We start from the raw sequence: 20,245 nt of genomic DNA, 5'->3' as shown, positions 1-20,245 counted from the left end.
TCGACAATCACCGAGAGTATTGTCTTCCTGTTGGGGAACACGTCAGTGGTCACGGGCATTTGGCCTCTGATCTTCGGGTAAGCATACTCCAAGGCGGCCTTCATGATACATGACAACGCAGAGTCGCTGAGCAGAGACTGATAGCCAAGTTCCACATATGAGGACGGCCTCAACTGGGACCTTGGGTTCATGTCACACTATCTGTAACCCTCAGTTGCTCATGATTTGCCTGGGCGTGCAAAATCTCATTAACAGTGTAAGGGATGGTAGTGTAATTTTTGAGTCAAACCATCTGGGGCGGAAACCATGACAGAACCGTTATTGTAACCTAAGGGGTTAAACGCTAAGACCAGCAGATGATGAAACACATAGAAAAAGAAGAAAAAAACATGAGACTGGCAGGCGCCCGGGGTCTTCAGCATAGCTTAAAAGAGATAGGAAAACAAACTAATTTACACCATATAAAATAAATGTGTTAGTGATTTACAGGACAATGAAAAAGAGTTAGCTGAATTAATGAGAGGTAAAACGATTCAAGCCTTAAAGGGGGTGATTGGATTAGAGTTAATGGGATGTCAACAAGGGAGGAGCTCACTCGGTAAAGAGATTAGGAAGTGGTAACCAATGAAGAAAGGAGGGCTGTCCTATTGTTATCTAGAAAAATGTATATAAACTATGATTGTGTAAAGCAAGGTGTGTGTACCCACGGGACGGCACCCTTTCTTGCAAGATCGAATAAACCGACAGTTAGCTGAACTCATCCGTGTCTTTGATTCAAGGGGGGGATCATAAAAGTGAGTATCTGACCATTTCTCACAACAGGCTGGAGACAATACACAATATCTTAACCCTCTCTCCACTCACATTGTCTGTGCCTTTAAGACTTGATTACCTGTAAAGACTCGCATTCCAATCATCATTTTGTAAATTGAGCTTGTGTCTTTATATGCCCTGTTTGTGAACAGAACTCCCCCTTATCTGACAAAGGAGCAGTGCTCCGTAAACTAGTGGCTTTTGCTACCAAATAAACCTGTTGGACTTTAATCTGGTGTTGTGAAACCTCTTACTGTGTTTACCCCAGTCCAACGCTGGCATCTTCACATCATTAAAATGCATCCTCAGCTTTTCAATATACCTGATCAGTATATACCAGTTAACACTACTGATATACAAGCATGGATTTTCCAAACAAGTCAAACTGGATTTAAACATTTAAAGTTTATTTCCTGTTCGTTAGTGATACAAGTAGACTTACATTAACACTGCAATGAAGTTACTGTGAAAATCTCCTAGTCATCATACACCGGCACCTGTTCAGGTACACAGAGAGAATTTAGCATGGCCAATGCACCTAACCAGTATGTCTCTCGGACTTTAGAAAGAAACTGGCACCCCCAGAAGGAGCCCATGCAGACATGGGGAGAATATGCAGATTCCGCACAGTGACCCATGGCTGGATTTGAACCCAGGTGCCTGATGCTGTGAGGCAGCAGTGCTAACCACTGTGCCATTGTGATTTAGATTACATCTTCAGCTGCCATCCAAAATTTCTTACACTTCTGAAGCTTGCAGTTTAACTAGGGTTGATTAACAGTCTTCAAGTGACAGAGTGCTAAATTGCTGGAAAAGTAACAAGAAGAAGACTTTTCCTACAGTGTGAACTGCATTTCTGTCAATTGATGGAAACTCATGGAGAAATTTGTCTCATAGCATTCTGTCATCCCAAATTGGAGAAAAGCAGATTTAATGAAGGAAAGGGGAATGCTAAAAAATAAAAATTAAACTAATTGAGCATAAATTCGCAGTTATTTTCAATTTCCAATCTGAGCTTCTGCCAGAAGATTAACTGGTGCTTAGAAGCAGATGAGGGCCTGGTCTGTACAGTTTGTACCTCCTGCCACCTAGTGGTCAGGCAGCTGAGGTCTTGGCTGTAGGCTCTCTTTGCTGGAGCTCTAGGATTAAAAACTACGTGGATAAATGAACACACAAAAGAATTAAACATGATACATCACATTAAATCTCTTGGCAGGAAATTGTTATTTTCCAAACCTCGCTGGATTCCGGCGAAGTGCCGGAAGATTGGAAAACGGCTAATGTCACGCCGCTGTCTAAAAAGGGTAGCAGGCAAAAGGCGGGGAATTAAAGGCCAGTTAGTTTAACGTCTGTTGTAGGAAAAATGCTTGAAAGAGCGAGGCATCTTGAGAAGAATTGTTTGATAGAGCAGACGCAGCACGGATTCGTTAAGGGGAAGTCGGGTCTGACAAATTTATTGGAATTCTATGAGGATGTGTCCAGTGCGGTGGATGGAGGGGAACCGGTGGATGTGGTGTTTCTTGATTTTCAGAAGGCGTTTGATAAGGTGCCGCACAAAAGGTTGTTACAGAAGGTTAGGGGGCATGGAGTTGGGGGTAAGGCGTTAGCATGGATAGGGGATTGGCTGTCAAATAGGAGGCAGAGAGTGGGTGTCAATGGGTGCTATTCGGATCGGCGGTTGGTGACTAGTGGAGTGCCCCAGGGACTAGTGCTGGGGCCTCAGCTATTTACCATTTATATAGATGATCTGGAGGAGGGAGCTGAGTGTAAGGTGTCGAAATTTGCTGATGACACAAAGATAAGTGGAACAGCAAATTGTGCGGAGGGTGTAGAAAGTCTGCAGAGGGATCTAGATAGGCTGAGCGAGTGGGTGAGGACCTGGCAGATGGAATACAATGTTGGCAAGTGTGAGGTTATTCACTTTGGCAGGAATAATAGTAGGAAGGACTACTACTTACAGGGCGAAAAGCTGCAGCATGCTACGGCGCAGAGGGACCTGGGGATCCTTGTGCATGAGTCGCAAAACCCCAGCCTACAGGTGCAGCAGGTGGTCAGGAAGGCAAATGGGATGCTGGCCTTCATAGCAAGGGGGATTGAATATAAAAGTAGGGAGGTCTTGCTGCAACTGTACAGGGCATTGGTGAGGCCGCAGCTAGAGTACTGTGTGCAGTTTTGGTCGCCGCACTCATGCAAGGATATTTTGGCCTTGGAGGGAGTGCAGAGGAGGTTCACTAGGCTGACACCGGAGTTGAGGGGGTTGAACTCTGAAGAGAGGCTGAATAGACTGGTCTTGTACTCGTTAGAGTTTAGAAGGATGAGGGGGGATCTTATTGAGACATATAAGATGATGAAAGGGATGGATAGGGTAGAGGTGGAGAGGTTCTTCCCGCTCAGAAAGGACAGCACGACTAGAGGGCGCAGCCTCAAGGTAAGGGGGGTGCAGTTTAGAACAGAGTTGAGGAGGAACTTCTTCACTCAAAGGGTGGTGAATCTCTGGAATTCTCTGCCCGTTGAAGTGGTGGAGGCTACCTCACTAAATATATTTAAGACGCGGGTAGATAGGTTTTTGGTAGGCAAGGGAATTAAGGGTTATGGGGAGAAAGCGGGAAAGTGGAACTGAGCCACTTCAGATCAGCCATGATCTTATTGAATGGCGGGGCAGGCTCGAAGGGCTAGATGGCCTACTCCTGCTCCTATTTCATATGTTCTTATGTTAGCACACCAAAATACACAGCTTCCTTCATAATTTGTAAACATTTTACTAAATGGATTTTCAAATTTTGTAAATGCAATCCTCACAGCTGAATTAATCATAAACACAAGCTGGTCACCTTAGTGAGGTGAAAAACTCAGATCATGATTAAATATTATGAAAAAAAAGCATTTAATTCTGCCAAAAACTACGATCATTTAACTGGTTTTAACTCCAAGCATGTTTTGGATGGGCAGAGGGCTGGTTTAAATCGTGGAAATTTGAAATTACTTTACCTATTTTAATTTCCAGGCCTTATAAACATCCCAACAGTCCATATCCCACCAGAAAAAGTGGTGAGATAGCCAGAAGCAGCTGCTTCCTTCAATCTGGCATGAAGATTGGCGTAACAAAGTTAAATATTGGAGAATCTCACAGGAAAGAATGGGATGAGCCAAGAGCATGGGCCATCTTTCACCAGAGCTCAGAAGGTTAAGCAGTGAGTTGATACTTTTTCAAGATTTTAAAGAGCTTTGATGAGATGATTACTGGTAAATTGTTCTACTGATTAGTGAGGATTACAAGAGGACACAAATTTAAGATAATCATAGGAAAGGAAAACGTTTCTCAATACAGAAGGTGATTGCAACGTGAAACTCTCTAACCCCAACCAATTATTGAAGTACAGTCTATTATTTTAAAAATGACTAATTGCTTAAATAAAGCAACATTAAAAATTCTACCAAAAAACAAGGGAGTGGAATTAAGCTTGGTGAGAATAATTTTAACTTTGTCTGAGATGTGTGGGCTGTTGGTAATATGTGCATTATTCGCTGCATGTTGCTTACAGGCAGCACCAACCATTTACAGGACATGCCGCTTCAATATGATGGGCAAACCATCAATGTGAATCATGCTGGCTACCAGACAGCTCAACTACTGGGCAGGAGTAGCTGGCAGCATCTTTTATACAATGTGCAATGTGGCTCTAAGCTGAAAATGATCTTTTCAAATTTGACAGAAAATTATTGCCAGATTGCTCAGATTTTGGACAGTTTCCAGAAGCTCCAGCAACAAATTACCAGAAGGATGAACATCCTCATCCCTGTAAATTAGAGAAGGGTACCACATCAAACTGCCAAACAGCGATGATGTGAGGTGGGTGAACAATGAATGCATGAAGCTTATAGCCTGGACCTCGCAATAGTGCCAGAAGAAATGTCAAGACTTGACCTGGGTTGCTAAGGTAAGACTTCCATGTTACTGTCAGTACAAACACTGTGCGGCTTTACTATTAAATACAACAGTAATAAAAATAGTACCTCATTCAAACCAGTAGCCCTCCTCTTACTTGCACACCGCACCTACAACTGTTTCATAATTTATTTCCTTTCTTGCCCACAATTGATAATCCTTCAAAGCAGCATCCAAATTATTCTATGTTCACACACAAATGCTCCTAATCTTTGAACTGGCCACTCACCAGTACCCCGTCCCTTTTCTCTTCTCAAACGGTTTGGCCAGGGAGAGGACTCACACAAGAACAAAAACCACAGAGCAGCAGAACAAGGGGCCACAAATATCCCAAGCACAGTCACAGGAGGTTACATGCTGTAGATGCTTGACCCTCTAACCCACTGCTTCTCTGGAATGAGCAGAGATTTATTTACTATGATATACTTTTGCCACTCGTGTGAGTCTGCACGTTCTCTGCGACTCCGTGGGTTTTCTCCGGGTACTCCAGTTGCTTCCCACAGTCAGAAAGACGTGCTGTTTAGGTGCACTGGCCATACTAAATCCTCCTTCAGCGCATCCGAACAAGTGCTGGAGTGTTATCAGGAGGGGATTTTCACAGTAATTTCATTGCAGTGTGAATGTAAGCCTATTTGTGACACTAATAAAAGAATCAAATAAACTTTAAAAAGTCATGAAACATTGTGGGTTGAATTACCAATGGCCCGTGAAGCAGGTATGGAGGTGACGTGGACCAGAAAGCAAAAATTAAACCATCAGGCTGGCTCCATGACATATTTCTGTCTCCACAAGGAGGTTTTCCAGCTGCACACAAATATCTATTATGTCAGGGCACCACTCTGGAAATGGTGGTGGCCTCCCAAAGGAAGCCAGGTAGACAAAGGAGCCGGGAGCTCTATTCAATGTGATCTCTACTGTGCCCATTACTGTGGGGCTTTGCTCCTCATGTTCTAAACCTTTTATCTACCACTTCTATGGCTGGTGACTGAAGGTTTCCAAGCACCACTCTACATACTTAAGCAGAGCCTACTGTAATGGTGGGATTGCTGATCTAAACTGCTGGATGATTTTGAATTGGCTCTCCAATTTCAGGAGTCCACCCAATGTCTTTAAGTGATCCCTCCTACAAAACCACCCTCAGAGTTCCAGTGCAAGCAATTGTGGTTTCCTGATTTGCATTGGTAGGATTGGGACCCAGAAATGAAAATCCTGTCCTGTCTTTCTCTTTACTGGTACATCCAAGACCCAGACCCACTGGAAGCAGAGAAGGGGGAAGACAATCCACCAGAAGATGTACTGTCACTCACCTTCAGAAGGAATATCAGATGATATTTGACCAATGATAGAAGAGGGTGGAAATTCCCATGCTGGTGTTTGGCATCAGGGCAGATGTACTTAGAACTGATATTGCAAGGAATTTTAGCAGCTGGCTAAATATTTAGCCATTTTCAAATGTTGCCCTTTTTGTTTTCCTGTTTGATCCAGCATCGCCTCTAACTGTTCCCTTTTGCAGCACAAAATGGTGCAGCACATAGCATGTCACAAAGATTCTCAACACCCTCACTGGGCCAGACTGAACTGAACTGCATTTCTGGAACGGTCCAGGCAGCAGACACTCTGCTCAAGTAATCCAATTGTTTTTGCAATCACATTCTGGTTGACGCATTGTTTTAGTTGAAGCATTGTGCAGCACCTGTGTGGTCCTTCACAAATGCCATGGCACAGGTTTGTGGCCAATCTCTGACCTGAGGTTGAGAATAAAATAGGTTGGAGAAATGGCAGAGGATGAAGACTCATAACAATCGGCAGCATTCTACGTTTAGCATTGTAGATCTGTACACTATTGGACCTCAGCTCCGCAGACACCAAACGTAAACCTTTCTAATTCCTATAGAAACCCGGTTTGCAAAGTAGATCTGACAAGTTACAATCGATTATAACTTTTATCTATGGAATGTATGCAATATGATACATAATTACTCTGTCCTTTAACTTATTAGGCTCTATTGAGAAACGAAGTAGTTGCTGGTACAGTAGTAGAGAATAATTGTGACCTTTTTCAGGCACACATGCAGGTTAATTGATAACATTTTTAACAAATGATTTTGGCAGCTAGGAATATTTTGATACTAACATAACTTTCTCTTTACACCAATCTGCTGATCGATAAATATAGATTGCAATAAAATTTTTGGCATATCTTAATGAATTGTTATATTAAGACTCTGTAATGTACTACTTGCAATATTGAAGCTCCAGACACCAAAACACCAAAGTCGAAAGAGGAGAGATAATAAGGCACAAACAATGATCAATTCACTGTTCAATATTAAGTACATTTCAACAAAAGCAAAGCCTCAGATAATTTCATTTGAATTCTCAGCCCAGGATAGTGGTTTAATTTCCCCCAATGCTTAGCATTTCTCCTCAGCGTGAAAACTGGGCAATGTTTAGTTTCCAGAACTTTGTGCCATTTCAGAGTTGCTTGCTGATGTGAAATGCCTCTCCTCACCAACCCCTTTCTGGTGAATTACTTGGCTTACTCTTTCTAACAAATCATAACAGTATGCATAAATCTTAAACCTGCCATGTGGGATCATTGCTGGGAACAACCATCATAGCACTCAATGTTTCACCATCAAAAGTAAGGCTGACCAGATAAACAGATGATGAATATCAAGTAATTATGTAATATTTCAAAGGTTTAAGTATTAATGGTGATGAACATGTTTACATTCCTTATTGGATATGATCAATATTAACTTGAGTAAGAAACACCAGACTCACAAGACGCACCTTAATGGATCGTGGTTACGTGAAGAAAAAACAATGACAGAACTCCAAAATTTAACACTTAAATTCATTTTTTTCCATGGGCACACCCAATTTGCAGACTGGAGTGTATGCACCAGCCACAAGTAAAGATAACAGTCATGATATTGAATATCTAGTGCAAGAATTACTTGACTGTAATTATTTTTGGTCTGTGAGCTGTTTTATTACCACCAACAAGCTCAGAGATTTTGCTTACAATACCAGCATCCCTGCACATGACCTACAATAAAACAAAATAATCCTGAAGCTGATTTGTGAGATAACCTGCTTATAATTTCTATATCCGGTTTTAAAAATCAAATAGATATCGAGCATCATTTTTAAATTTGACTTATTCTCTTAGCCATTGATCATCAATATGGAAACTTGTCAAAAAGCTTAGAACTAAATGCATTTCCAATGTCAACTGTGGGAGTAATATCTTTGAAAAACCATTGTCAATTGAGTTAAATTTGATCTTCTTGTGCAGAGACTGTCAGTGCTATCGTTAACATGATGCACTAGTTTTATGGGGGATGTGTACCAGACTCTTGGAAGTCTGAACCATTGCTTTTGAATAGGAAAGATTTTCTTAGAACAACAAAGCTACTAGCTAGTAGTAGTGGGAGTTTCCAGGAATCTTCCAGGCACTGTTGCTCGTAACCCGAGAGAAAAGTAGAGTTTTGCTTCAGTAGTTTGTACTGATGAATGTTTTTTGCCTGTACCTGGATGGCCTCCCTGTTCACAGAATAAGTAAAGCACCTAGAAAGATACTAAATTACAGGAACCCAACCTTGAAAGGCAAACTGTAGACCGATGTCATGTGATCAGATGTTAATTATCAAATACCACAGGACTGAATGAATGTAGTAAGATCAAAACTCCAGGAATACGTCCAACCAAAGCTAACAGCTCTAGATTGTGCTGATTATGAATTTACACTCTACGTTTAGCATTGCTGCAAAATGCAAATCACTTCACATCAGCAATAAACTTACAGTTGAAATGCAGCCTCATTAAGACAGAAAGGTACAATGAATTGAAGTTTTAGTGTACGAATTTGTGTACTTCCCAATAGGAGGCAAATGTTAAAACTGTTATTTTTTGTAATTTCTGACCTGATTTTTGTCCAACTCGCAGTTTTTATACTCCAGTTCTCCCTGCTCCTGGAAGGTGACGATCACAAAACCAACAAAGATATTCATCATGAAGAAAGCAATAATAATGATGTAGATGATAAAGAATATGGAAATCTCCACACGATTGTTGTAGATGGGGCCAATATTTTCTCCATTTGAGTCTATGGCTTTGTATAGCAGACTGAAAAAGAGACAAAGTTGATGCGGCAGAATATTACAATGATGACAAATATAAATGTCCAAGGGGGACAACTTCAGCAGGCATGTTGTAAATAAATTTTTTTCATGTCTTTACAATGTCACTAGACATAGCAATCAAAGCAGTCCTTTTCCAAATAATTTCATATTTATGTCCACATTGTTTATCTTTCTGATCTGTTAAACACGTTATTTGATGTGATTAAGGATTACACAGCAAGCTTAGGATTAGTTCAAAGTGGTGTCAGTTTCCAATCACTGCTAAACTTGTTTGATTTGATTTGATTTACCATTGTCACATGTATTGGTATACAGTGAAAGGTATTGTTTTTTGCGTACTACTTAGACAACTATACCTTTCATAGAGCACACAGGGGAGGACAGGTGCAGAATGTAGACCAGAATTATCCAGCCATTCATGCCGGTGGGATTCTCTGGTCCTGCCGGCAGCGCACCCAAGCCCATGGGTTTCCCACCAAACCAATTGTGGACCAATGGAAATTTCGATTGACAGTAGCAGGACCAGAAAATCCTGTCACTTGTAAACAACACGCCACCTCACTTTGGCTGGCAACATGCAGCTGGTAGGCTGGAGAATCTCGGCCATAGCGTTACAGTCATAACTAGGGTGTAGAGAAAAATCAGCTTAATATAAGGTAGATCCATTCAAAAGTCTGATTGCAGCAGGGAAGAAGCTGTTCTCGAGTCAGTTGGTACGTGATCTCAGACTTTTGTACCTCTTTCCCAACGGAAAAATTGTGCATTGTAAAATGTATATCAAGTGTTCAGAGCCAAAGACTCAGAACTAAAGTGAAGTAAGAGTCCCTCCTCTGCTTTAAATCAACACTATACAATATGCAATATACATAAACCATAAAAAAGGCTTTACGTGTCATGAATATGCCAGCAGGTCCATATTTCATGAGGTATTTTACAAGATGTAAACACCAATAAAGAGATTAGTAGCTGTAGACTGCATAAAGCAAATACATCATCCTGCTAATCAGAAATACTTTGGGGTAGTCAATGGTACCATTCAGGAAAGGCATACATAAGTAATGTTAGAACAACAGAAACCAAAGGGACAGGCAGTTAAATATATAGTGAGTGGAATTTTATGAAGAAAATTCACAGTGTTAAAGGAGCATAAAAACAGGAGAAAATTGCATCAATTTTTTGGATGAGCTCCTAGTCACAATCGAGGCAGGCAGAATTAGGGATCTTCTTGTGAGGGATCCTCTTAGGACGAGTGATCACAATATGGTTGAATTTCTGATGCAGATGGAGGGTGAGAAAGTAGGGTCCCAAACCAGTGTCCTCTGCTTGAACAGAGGGGATTATGATAAGATGAGGGCGGAATTGGCTAATGTAGACTGGGGGCGCAGATTGGTTGGTAGGACGGCTGAGGAACAGTGGGGGATTTTTAAGGAGATCTTTCTCGGTACTCAGCAGAAATATATCCCAATGGTAAAGAAAGACTGTAAGAAAAGGGATAACCAGCCGTGGATATTGAAGGAAATAAAGGAGAGTTTTAAATTAAAAACAAATGCATACAGAGTGGCTAAAAATAGTGGGAAATTAGAAGATTGGGAAAGATTTAAAAAACAACAAAGAATGGCTAAGAAAGCAATAAAGAAAGGAAAGATAGAGTATGAAGCTAAACTAGCTCTAAATATAAAAAATGATAGTAAAAGTTTTTACAAATATATAAAGACAACGACACTGGCTAGAGTGAATGTTGGACCCTTGGAAGACGAGAGGGGAGATTTAACAGTGGGTAAAAAGAAAATGGCTGAGACTTTAAATAAGTTTTTTGTGTCAGTCTTCACAGAAGAGGACACAAATAGCTTACTGAATATTAAAGATAGAGCGTTGGTAGGGGATGAGGTCCTTAATACAATTACTGTTATTAGGGAGGTAGCGCTTGGTAGACTAATGAGACTGAAAGTAGACAAGTCCCCAGGACTGGATGGAATGTATCCCAGGGTCCTGAAAGAAATGGCAGAAGTAAAAGCAGATGCCTTAGTAATTATGTATCAAAATTCGCTGGAATCTGGGGAAGTGCAGGCAGATTGGAAAACAGCTAATGTTACGCCGCTGTTTAAAAAAGGTAGCAGACAAAAGGCAGGGAACTATAAGCTGGTTAGCTTAACGTCCATAGTTGGAAAAATGCTAGAATTCATCATCAAAGAAGAAATAGCAGGACACCTAGAAAAGAATGGTTTGATCAAGCAGATGCAGCATGGATTCGTGAAGGGGAAGTCATGTTTAACGAATTTACTAGATTTTTATGAAGATGTGACTAGTGCGGTAGACAGAGGGGAACCGGTGGATGTGGTGTTTTTAGATTTCCAAAAGGCGTTCGATAAGGTACCTCACAAAAGGTTGCTGCAGAAGGTTAGGGTACACGGAGTTGGGGATAAAGTGTTAGCGTGGATTGAATATTGGTTATCAAACAAGAAGCAGAGAGTTGGAATCAATGGATGCTTTTCTCGTTGGCAGTTGGTGACTAGTGGAGTGCCACAGGGATTGGTGCTGGGGCCTCAACTGTTTATCATATACACAGACGATCTGGAGGAGGGGGCTGAATGTAAGGTAACAAAATTTGCTGATGACACGAAGGTGAGTAGAAAAGCGAATTGCATGGAGGACGCGGAAAGTCTGCAGAGAGATCTGGATAGGCTGAGTGAGTGGGTGAGGACCTGGCAGATGAAGTATAATGTTACAAATGTGAGGTTATCCACTTTGGTAGAAATAATACTAGGAGGGAATATTATTTCAAGGGTGAAAAGCTGCAGCATGCTACGGTGCAGAGGGACCTGGGGGTCCTTGTGCACAAATTGCAAAAACTCAGTCTGCAAGTGCAGCAGGTGATCAAGAAGGCAAATGGAATGTTGGCCTTTATCGCGAGGGGGATAGAATATAAAAGCAGGGAGGTCTTGCTGCAACTGTACAAGGTACTGGTGAGGCCGCAACCGGAGTACTGTGTGCAGTTTTGGTCCCCTTATTTGCGTAAGGATATATTGGCCTTGGCGGGAGTACAGAGAAGGTTCACCAGGCTGATACCGGAGACGAGGGGGTTATCTTGTCAGGAGAGATTAAATAGACTGGGCCTGTACTCGTTGGAGTTTAGAAGGCTGAGGGGGGATCTTATAGAGATTTACAAGATAATGAAGGGGCTAGATAGGGTAGAGGTAGAGAGATTCTTTCTGCTTAGAAAGGAAAACAGAACTGGAGGGCACAGCCTCAAAATAAGGGGGGGCAGTTTAGAATGGACTTGAGGAGGAACTTCTTCACTCAAAGGGTAGTGAATCTCTGGAATTCTCTGCCGATTGAAATGGTGGAGGCTACCTCGTTGAATATATTTAAGTCACAGGTAGATAGATTTCTGATAGACAGGGGAATTAAGGGTTATGGGGAGAAAGCGGGAAAGTGGAACTGATCCACTTCAGATCAGCCATGATCTTATTGAATGGCGGGGCAGGCTGGAAGGGCTAGATGGCCTACTCCTGCTCCTATTTCTTATGTTCTTATGTTCAATCATAGAATCATCGAACTCCTACAATGTAGAAAGAGACCATTTGGCCCACTGAGTCTACACCAACAACAGTCCCACCCAGGCCCTATACCCGTAACCCCACATATTGTACTAACCTGCGCATCTTTGGATTGTGGGATGAAACCGCAGCACCCGGCAGAAACCCACACAGACACCGGGAGAGTTTGCAAACTCCACACAGACAGTGACCCAAGCCAGGATATCGAACCTGGGTTCTTGGCACTGTGAGGCAGCAGTGCTAACTACTGTGCCAACATGCCACCCATCGTACAGCACTTAATTAAAAAAAAGAATCCAGATGTGATTCTTGCGGTGGGGGGGGGGGGGTGTGTGTGTATGTGTGTGTGTGTGTGTGTGTGTAGAGCCTAACATCAGCTCTTGGAGAACCATTGCGAAGGTGTCCCAATCTTCCAGAGTACTGAGAGATCCCCTTTCCTTGCAGACATCTGGACCCACCACCGATCACTTTCTGTGCTGGATCCTTCACTAGTGCCCGATCGCTGTCCTGGACATCACCCCCTCAATCGGCCCTGTACAGCTGGCCCTCATGCCCCCTGATCGCTGCCCCAGACATTGGCTCCCAGCCCTCCGATCACCACCCCAGACATCGGTCCACAGCCCCCAATCACCGTGCTGGACACTGGCTCCCAATCCCCAATCGTCACCCTGGACGTCACCCCCCCACCCCCTAATCAATGCCCCTTCAGAGTTCCAAATAGCACCTCCCCCACCCTCTGTCCCTGCACCAGACAATGTCTCCCATCCCCCCGATCGCTGTTCTGACTGATCAACCCAGCCCCACTGCAAAATTTTCTCCTTTCTCTCCCCCCCACACAGAGATCCCCCTGCCTTTCCCCATCATGGTTCCACCCCATCTCAAGCCCTAGCTGTCCCCACCTCCTCAGACCCCACCTCCTTGTCACTGCCAATGTGCCTGGTGGGCACGGTCGGAGTGTCAGGTGGGCAAGGCTGGGGTGCCAGGTAGGTGCTGGCCAGCTCTGCATCCCCCACCCACATGGGGGGCTTCAACTTCCTCTGCTCCCACCAACAAGACCATCCCATCTGGTCTCCTTTAGTGGGAACCATAAGTTACCCTCACCAGTGAGGACCTCGTCCAGTGAGGGACAAGTACAAGTGAGCCCAGACAATAGCATTCAGGACTCCCTAATGACATAATAATGTCATGAATATTGAAATAGGTTTCGCACCCAGATAATTTCACCAGCAGGTAAGGTCGCAACAGGCGAAAAACCGGGGGCACAATCCTGCCTTTTTGCCTCTTGCCCTATCTTACTGGTTTGCCTCACCAATCAGCCAGTGGGATGAGCTGGTAAATCACAGTCAGACAGTATCTTCAAAGGAAAGAAAATACAATTGGCAACCTTTTTGTGGAAGCAGTTGGCAATATCCAACTAGCAGTCTGAGGTGCAGGGTGCAGCTGGCAGCCCGTAAGCCGGTGCTGGTTAGCAAACCAAAAGCAAGAGCACTGAATAACTTTGTGGAGGCAGTTAAAACCAGTATCTTCAATGAACCAAGAGAGACACTCCCCACAGTAACTACTTGGTCTTATACTGTGCGGTAACTATAAGCCCATGTGATAACTATAAACTAGCCTTTACTTATAGATCTATTGAATTGGATGTTGTTTGGAAAGAGAGAAGTCCTCAAAGAGTTCAGATCTTGCAAACGTTCTTTGGATCAGAAAGGTAATTCCTATTTAAACTGTGTGGTTGTGTTCAGCAGTCTTGTATGTAACTGTCTTTGATCACCATAGTTTTGTTCGTGTATATGTGCCTTTCCTTTATTGCAAAAAATAGTCTTTGATAAGTGTACGATTGGGCTGGTTACTGTTCTTGCTGGGTGTCACATGTGGCTCTTATACCATTCCTATAAACAAAACTAAATTGGGACACCTTGCAGTTAACATCAGCCAGATTTGTGACAATCGTAATGTATCTATTTAGTGAAATGCAACAATCATTGTTTATTTGAATAAAATTGCATGGGTCAAACGTAAGGTAATTCAAAAATGATCAGTCGTCAATATTACCTCTCAGCATTGGCTGGAAAAATGAGACATGTACTTACGCTGGCCAGCCTTCAAAGGTTGATACTGTAAACAATGCCATCATAGCTGCAAGGACATTGTCAAAGTTGTAATCGCTGTTGTACCAAACCCGATCACGAATTACGGGTTGATCTACTTCACCATCTTTATAAAGAATAAAAGTTCCCCTTGATAAAAGTTAAAAGAATCAATTAAAACATGAACTTAATTTTTTGTAATTAATTCACTATATATGATCATTGTAACCAAAAATGTATCTACACAGCTTCGACATAATGTTGATATCAGAATTCAATGTGGGATTCTTGTACTTGCAAGCATGTGGTTGGCAGGCCTGAAATGGACAGGACATGCGCTGGCAACCACAGTCTACCCCTGACTGCCACTTCACGCTTGCTGGCCAATTAGCACTTTGAGAAAGGTTCAGTTTTCCTGGGGGGAAGTGATGGTGAGGGTGGCAGGTGTAGTGAGGTGCAAGAGAGTGCTCCCTGAAGGCTAACAGTTGCTGTGATCCTGCCCTACAGTGCTGCAGTACTCCAAAAATGAAATGAGTTAAATAAATGTTGCAAACTGTATCTACACTGCAAATTCAAGCAGGTCTCATTGATCAAATGTCTTACTTTATTTTAGTTAGCACCAGACATTTTATTCTGCACTGGGTGGCGTTTGCAGCTAAAATACGAAGGCCGTCTGGCCGATTGACCCACCCACCAACCATAATAGTGGATGGGCCATGCAAAATCACTGACAACTGACTTCTTTTGGTTTCTATTGGCTTAATTGCCCACTTAATTGTTGGTGGGTGTGCTTCCGAATCCTGCAACTGCCATGTTGCCCTGTGTCTTCAAGCGATTCCGGGCTGAATTGTTCAATGTAAAATTCTGACCCAAACAAGTGGCAGTATCATAGCTGATGAGGTTTAACCAAAGCATGACTGTTGCTTACTGAAAACTTTTCCCACAGATTCAATTAACTAAAGTCAAACTTTTCAGTCAAAATTAATTAAAATAGAGTGTTGACACACTTAACATAACAATATGGGTATGACATTTGGACTTTCATTACAACCTGTAGAAAACTGCCAACACGCAGTGCTTTCCAAGTAGTCGGGAAAAAGTTTAAAGGGAAGATCACTGAGCCTTTCTCATACATTATTTTGCCAACTTCTTAGGGTAACACAGCAATACGTGAGGAGGAAAGCCACAGCATTAGTGAAAAAAGTAGGATTTCAAATCCTCACAAAAAAAAAGATTGTTTTTACTGTATGTCAATAGCATATGGACTGAAAGAGGTAAATCACCATTAAAATCAAAACACTTCATCACATATAAATATACTAGTTCAATATATTTCTTACCTACATTCTTCAGGAAGTTGTTTTGCTTCATCTGTACAACGATAGAATTTGCCCTGAAAAATTATAAGACACTTGAAATTAAACTGGAAGAATTTTGAACTTTAATCCAATCTGAAAGAAAAATGTAGATAAAATGTGATTAGGACTTACCTTGAATAGCTGAACCCCAATACAAGCAAACATGAATTGTAGAAGAGTTGTAACAATCATGATGTTACCAATAGTTCGAATAGCAACGAAAACACATTGAACAACATGCTGTAAAATGAAAAAAGTGTGAACAAAGATGTTACAGTCTTTAAATTGCCATTGTAAGTAATTAAGTAAATGAAAAATAATCAAATTAAACCTTGAGTCCCTTCGCCCTGTTGATTGCTCGAAGAGGCCTTAACACCCTTAAGACACGAAGGATCTTCACTACTGAAATAGCACTAGACCTGTGAGGAAACAAGCAACCATTCATTTTTACTCTTTCATGAAGCACTTAGGGAGGTTCTGAAGATGCGATGAGGTTTTTACAAATGCAAATACTTTTTTTTTGCTAGCTTCTTTAGAAACCAGTAAATGATATTGGGCAAGGATTGCTATGATCACCATGAGTAGTGACATTAATGTGTTCATGAAGATAGCTTCATATTCCTAGCAAATTGGAAAATGCATTTTTTGAATGTCCTACCAAACAAAGGTAGAGGTCATGAATGTATGAAGCATGTTGAGAAACCAGAACAGTTCTTCCTCCACAATAGATTATCTATGATATGCAGAGCTGAAACCATGCCTGCAGTTAACAAGTGTCATTGAGAATAAAGGTATATGGGATTAGTATGTAGTGGTAGCTATGATTTGCATATGAAGGTGTATTTGTTTAATTACCATCTTCACATGCCCAACTTAAAAGAAATATTCCTCTACAAATGCATGATCAGACATAAATATTATGTAGTAGCTGCTCAGATCCACAAATCAGCCAAATGCAGGGAAGGTTGCAATGATGATTATATGAATTGGTCATTTATGTACATTGTTAGTTTTATATTTTGTAGTGTAGGGTGAGAATAGGGAAGAAATGAAAGATACAGTAGGCCAAAGAAACAGACTAAGAATAGGGTAGGGTGGGAAAGTTACTGGAGGAGGTTAGCTAGCCTCACCAAAAGACTATGACTTGAGGTTGCAAACACAGTTAGCAACAAAGCGGTTGTTGCAAGAACTTGGGTCATTTGCAACAAGAAAATTAATGACTGTAGAGTGTCTTCCATCACCTTGGTGACACCAATAGAGAAGGAGAATGGAGGAATCAGATGGCTCACGATAGGGCAGCCTGACATTGAGGGAAAGACAGCTGTAAAAGCTATGGAGAGTGGATAAAACAAATTTGGCATCTAACATTCCCAGATAGTTTGCAGCAGTTCAAGATGGCAGCTCATCACCACCTTCTCAAAGGCAATTCGCAATGGCAAACTAATGCCAGCTAGCGCACATCCCATGAATGAATATAACAAAACACAATAGGCAATCATGGGAAAGCATCTGGGGCCAGAATGGGCTGAGGAGGGGCAGAATGAAGGAAATGGAAGCACTTCGATAACTGAAGACAGGCCCTTGGTCTCTTTTGGTGACACCAATGTTGCATACCGGTCTAATGACTGAGGTAGTCCCTGAACATATACAGATAGTCTCCATAGGGTTCAGGCAGCCAGAGTTCATAGGCCACAGTGTTCTAATGCATCAGGGCAGGAAAGGCAACAGTCTGGCACCAGATTAACTCCAGGCACATGGGAAGCACCCAGGAGAAGTGACTATAAATGTTTGTGTAAATGCATTGGGCAATAATTTGTTCAGAGCAGAAGAATTTCATATTTAAACGTCTGGTCATTCAATATACAATGGTACTGTTTTTATTTTAATGCAACTTCTTAATAATGACCAGATATAGAATCAAATAGATGGCTGATATAGAAAAGTAAGGACTTCATGAACATCTGAACATGTTTATGAACATGAACATTGCACCTTGCATATAATGCTAATGGATAGAGATGGTAATAGTCTCTCATGAAAGGTCAGCAAGGTTGCCTCTAGGAGAGAAAACATTTTGGTTCAGTGGCACATGAGGCCAAGTGACTGCTCATCAAAGAGTTGCAAAGCTCATATCATTGCCTTGTGAGCCCCACGCCACCATTTTCAACAGCTAGCATTACTAAGGCATCTCATGCTCATCCTCCTCCTCTGAGAATACAGCTCACTCAACGCCTCCTTCTGGCTCATGCTACTACCCTCTGGAGTGCCAGTTTGTGCAATGCACAGCAGGGATAATGATGCAGGATTCTTTGGGCCAGAAGTCCGCAACCTGTAGCTCTGGAGTCACACGCAGCTCTTTAACATCTCATTTGTGGCTCTCAACATCTCCAATTGGTTTGTATATACATGAAAGAAAGGCTAAAAAAAAAGTAAAGGAAAGAGCTAGGGTTTTATTATAGGGAATAAGATGATAATTATAACGCTGAACTTTACAGATGGAAATGATAATTTTAATGAAAAACATCACTGTGCTCTAAATAATCCTTTTCAAATGGTAGAACTCCATCATGGTAATGGATAATGCTTTGGTCCAAGGAACAGGTTTTGTGGTTATGACCATCATTATTTCTAATATTAGAAACTATTTTTGTAATCACAAGAATCAATAGCCAAAGAAGTTTTCTTAATTCTATGGATCTTAACTTAAAGTTTGTTTTCAAAAATGGTTTTACTGTCAAAATTACAGTCTAAAAAAGTTTTTAAAAATGATAATTCAGCGTTAGGTCTATTTTAATTTTGAATGTATTTTTATTGAGATACAAATCTAATACATGCATTCTCTTTGTCATATATGAACATTATATGCAGGGGGGAAGGAAACCTTTGCAAGGATTCAGAGCAGGGGGAATTAAGAACAAGAGGAATAAACAGTAAGGAGAATTAAGGAAAGTGGTAGGCAAGGAAATCAAGGGCCAGAGTCAGATAAGGACTGAGTAAAAAATAGTAGGAAAGAGAGAAGAAACATTAGAAGTGCCCACTTTAAGGTTTTGTATCTGAATGCTCGGAGCATTCAAAGTGAAATGGATGAATTAGTTGCAAGATAGATGTAAAGGGGTATGATCTGTTGGCATTATGGAGACATGGCTCCAAGGTGAGCAAGGATGGGAACTAAACAGTGTTTAAGAAGGCTAGATGGAAAGGAAAAGATGGTGGAGTTGCTTGTTGATTAGAGATGATATAGATGCAATATTGAGAGAAGATACTAGCATAGATGGTGTGGAATCTGTATGGGTCGAGTTAAGAAACAATTAGGAGCAAAAATCATTGGGGGTGGTATACAGACCACCAAACTGTAGTGATAGTGTTGGAAAAAGCATTAGATAGGAAATCAAAGATGCATGTGATAAAGGAACATCTGTGATTATGGATGACTTTAGTCTCCATACAGTGCAAAAGAGGAGGAATTTCTGGAGCGCATACAGGATGGGTTTTCTGGAGCAATAATGTCGAGGAACCAACAAGGGAGCAGGTCACCTTGGAATGAGAAAGGATTAGTTGGCAATCTAGTTGTCAGGGAACCTTTGGGAATATGTGAACATTATACGGTAGAATTCTTTGCCAAGGTGGATAATGAGGTAGTTGATTCCGAGACCTGGGTGCTGAATCTCAGTAAAGGTAACTATGATCGTATGAGACATGAATTGGCCATGACAGACTGGAAAACATTACTGAAAGGAAAGACAGTACACAGGCAATGGCAGACATTTAAGAACAAATGGGTGAACTCCTCATTCCAGTTTGACCAAGAGCGGGAAGGGAATTGTGGCCAAACCATGGCTTACAAGGGGAATTAGAGATAGTATCAGATTCAAGGAAGAAGCATACAAATTGGCAAGAAAAAGCTGGAGGACTGGGAGCAGTTTAAAATTCAGCAAAGGAGGACCAAGGGATTGATTAAGAATGTAAAAGTGGAGTATGAAAGTAAGCTAGCAAAGAACATAAAAACTGATTGTAAAAATTTCTATAGATATGTAAAGAGAAAAAGATTGACAAAAATGAAGTAGGTCCCTTTGATTTGATTTATTATTGTGACATGTATTAGCATACCGTGAAAAGTGTTACAGTCAGAATTGGGAGAATTCATAAAGGGGAATAAAGAAATAACTGAGGAATTATATTTGTACTTCACTTCAGTCTTCACAAAGAAAGACATGAATAATATACCAGAAGTGCTGAGAGAAACATGTTTTAGTGAGGAGCTAAAGGAAATTAGCATTAGTAGAGAAATGGTTTTGGGGAAATTGATGGGATTGAAAGTGGATAAATCTCCAGG

At 41.5% G+C, this 20,245-nt stretch overlaps 1 protein-coding gene and 1 non-coding gene across 2 annotated transcripts in view; one reads left to right on the top strand and one right to left on the bottom strand.

The window, feature by feature from the left end:
• The window catches only part of LOC145337704 (voltage-dependent L-type calcium channel subunit alpha-1D-like), a 651,603-nt gene that overhangs the window by 190,923 nt on the left and 440,435 nt on the right, over positions 1–20,245 (bottom strand). Inside the window, exons 24-28 of the mRNA XM_080182539.1 lie at positions 16,244–16,331; positions 16,045–16,152; positions 15,895–15,947; positions 14,558–14,704; positions 8,692–8,893 (exon numbers count right to left, since the gene is read on the bottom strand). Coding sequence (XP_080038665.1) covers positions 8,692–8,893; positions 14,558–14,704; positions 15,895–15,947; positions 16,045–16,152; positions 16,244–16,331 — 598 coding nt within the window. The remainder of the gene's footprint in view (positions 1–8,691; positions 8,894–14,557; positions 14,705–15,894; positions 15,948–16,044; positions 16,153–16,243; positions 16,332–20,245) is intronic.
• On the top strand, positions 15,422–15,561 carry LOC145341628 (U4 spliceosomal RNA). Its single transcript, XR_013886397.1, has one exon. It is a non-coding gene; the product is annotated as a U4 spliceosomal RNA (small nuclear RNA).

Source organism: Carcharhinus amblyrhynchos, chromosome 3 (genome assembly GCF_965287045.1).
Source record: "Carcharhinus amblyrhynchos chromosome 3, sCarAmb.v2.hapA, whole genome shotgun sequence".
Lineage (NCBI taxonomy): Eukaryota > Metazoa > Chordata > Chondrichthyes > Carcharhiniformes > Carcharhinidae > Carcharhinus > Carcharhinus amblyrhynchos.
This window is presented reverse-complemented; position numbering and strand designations above follow the sequence as displayed.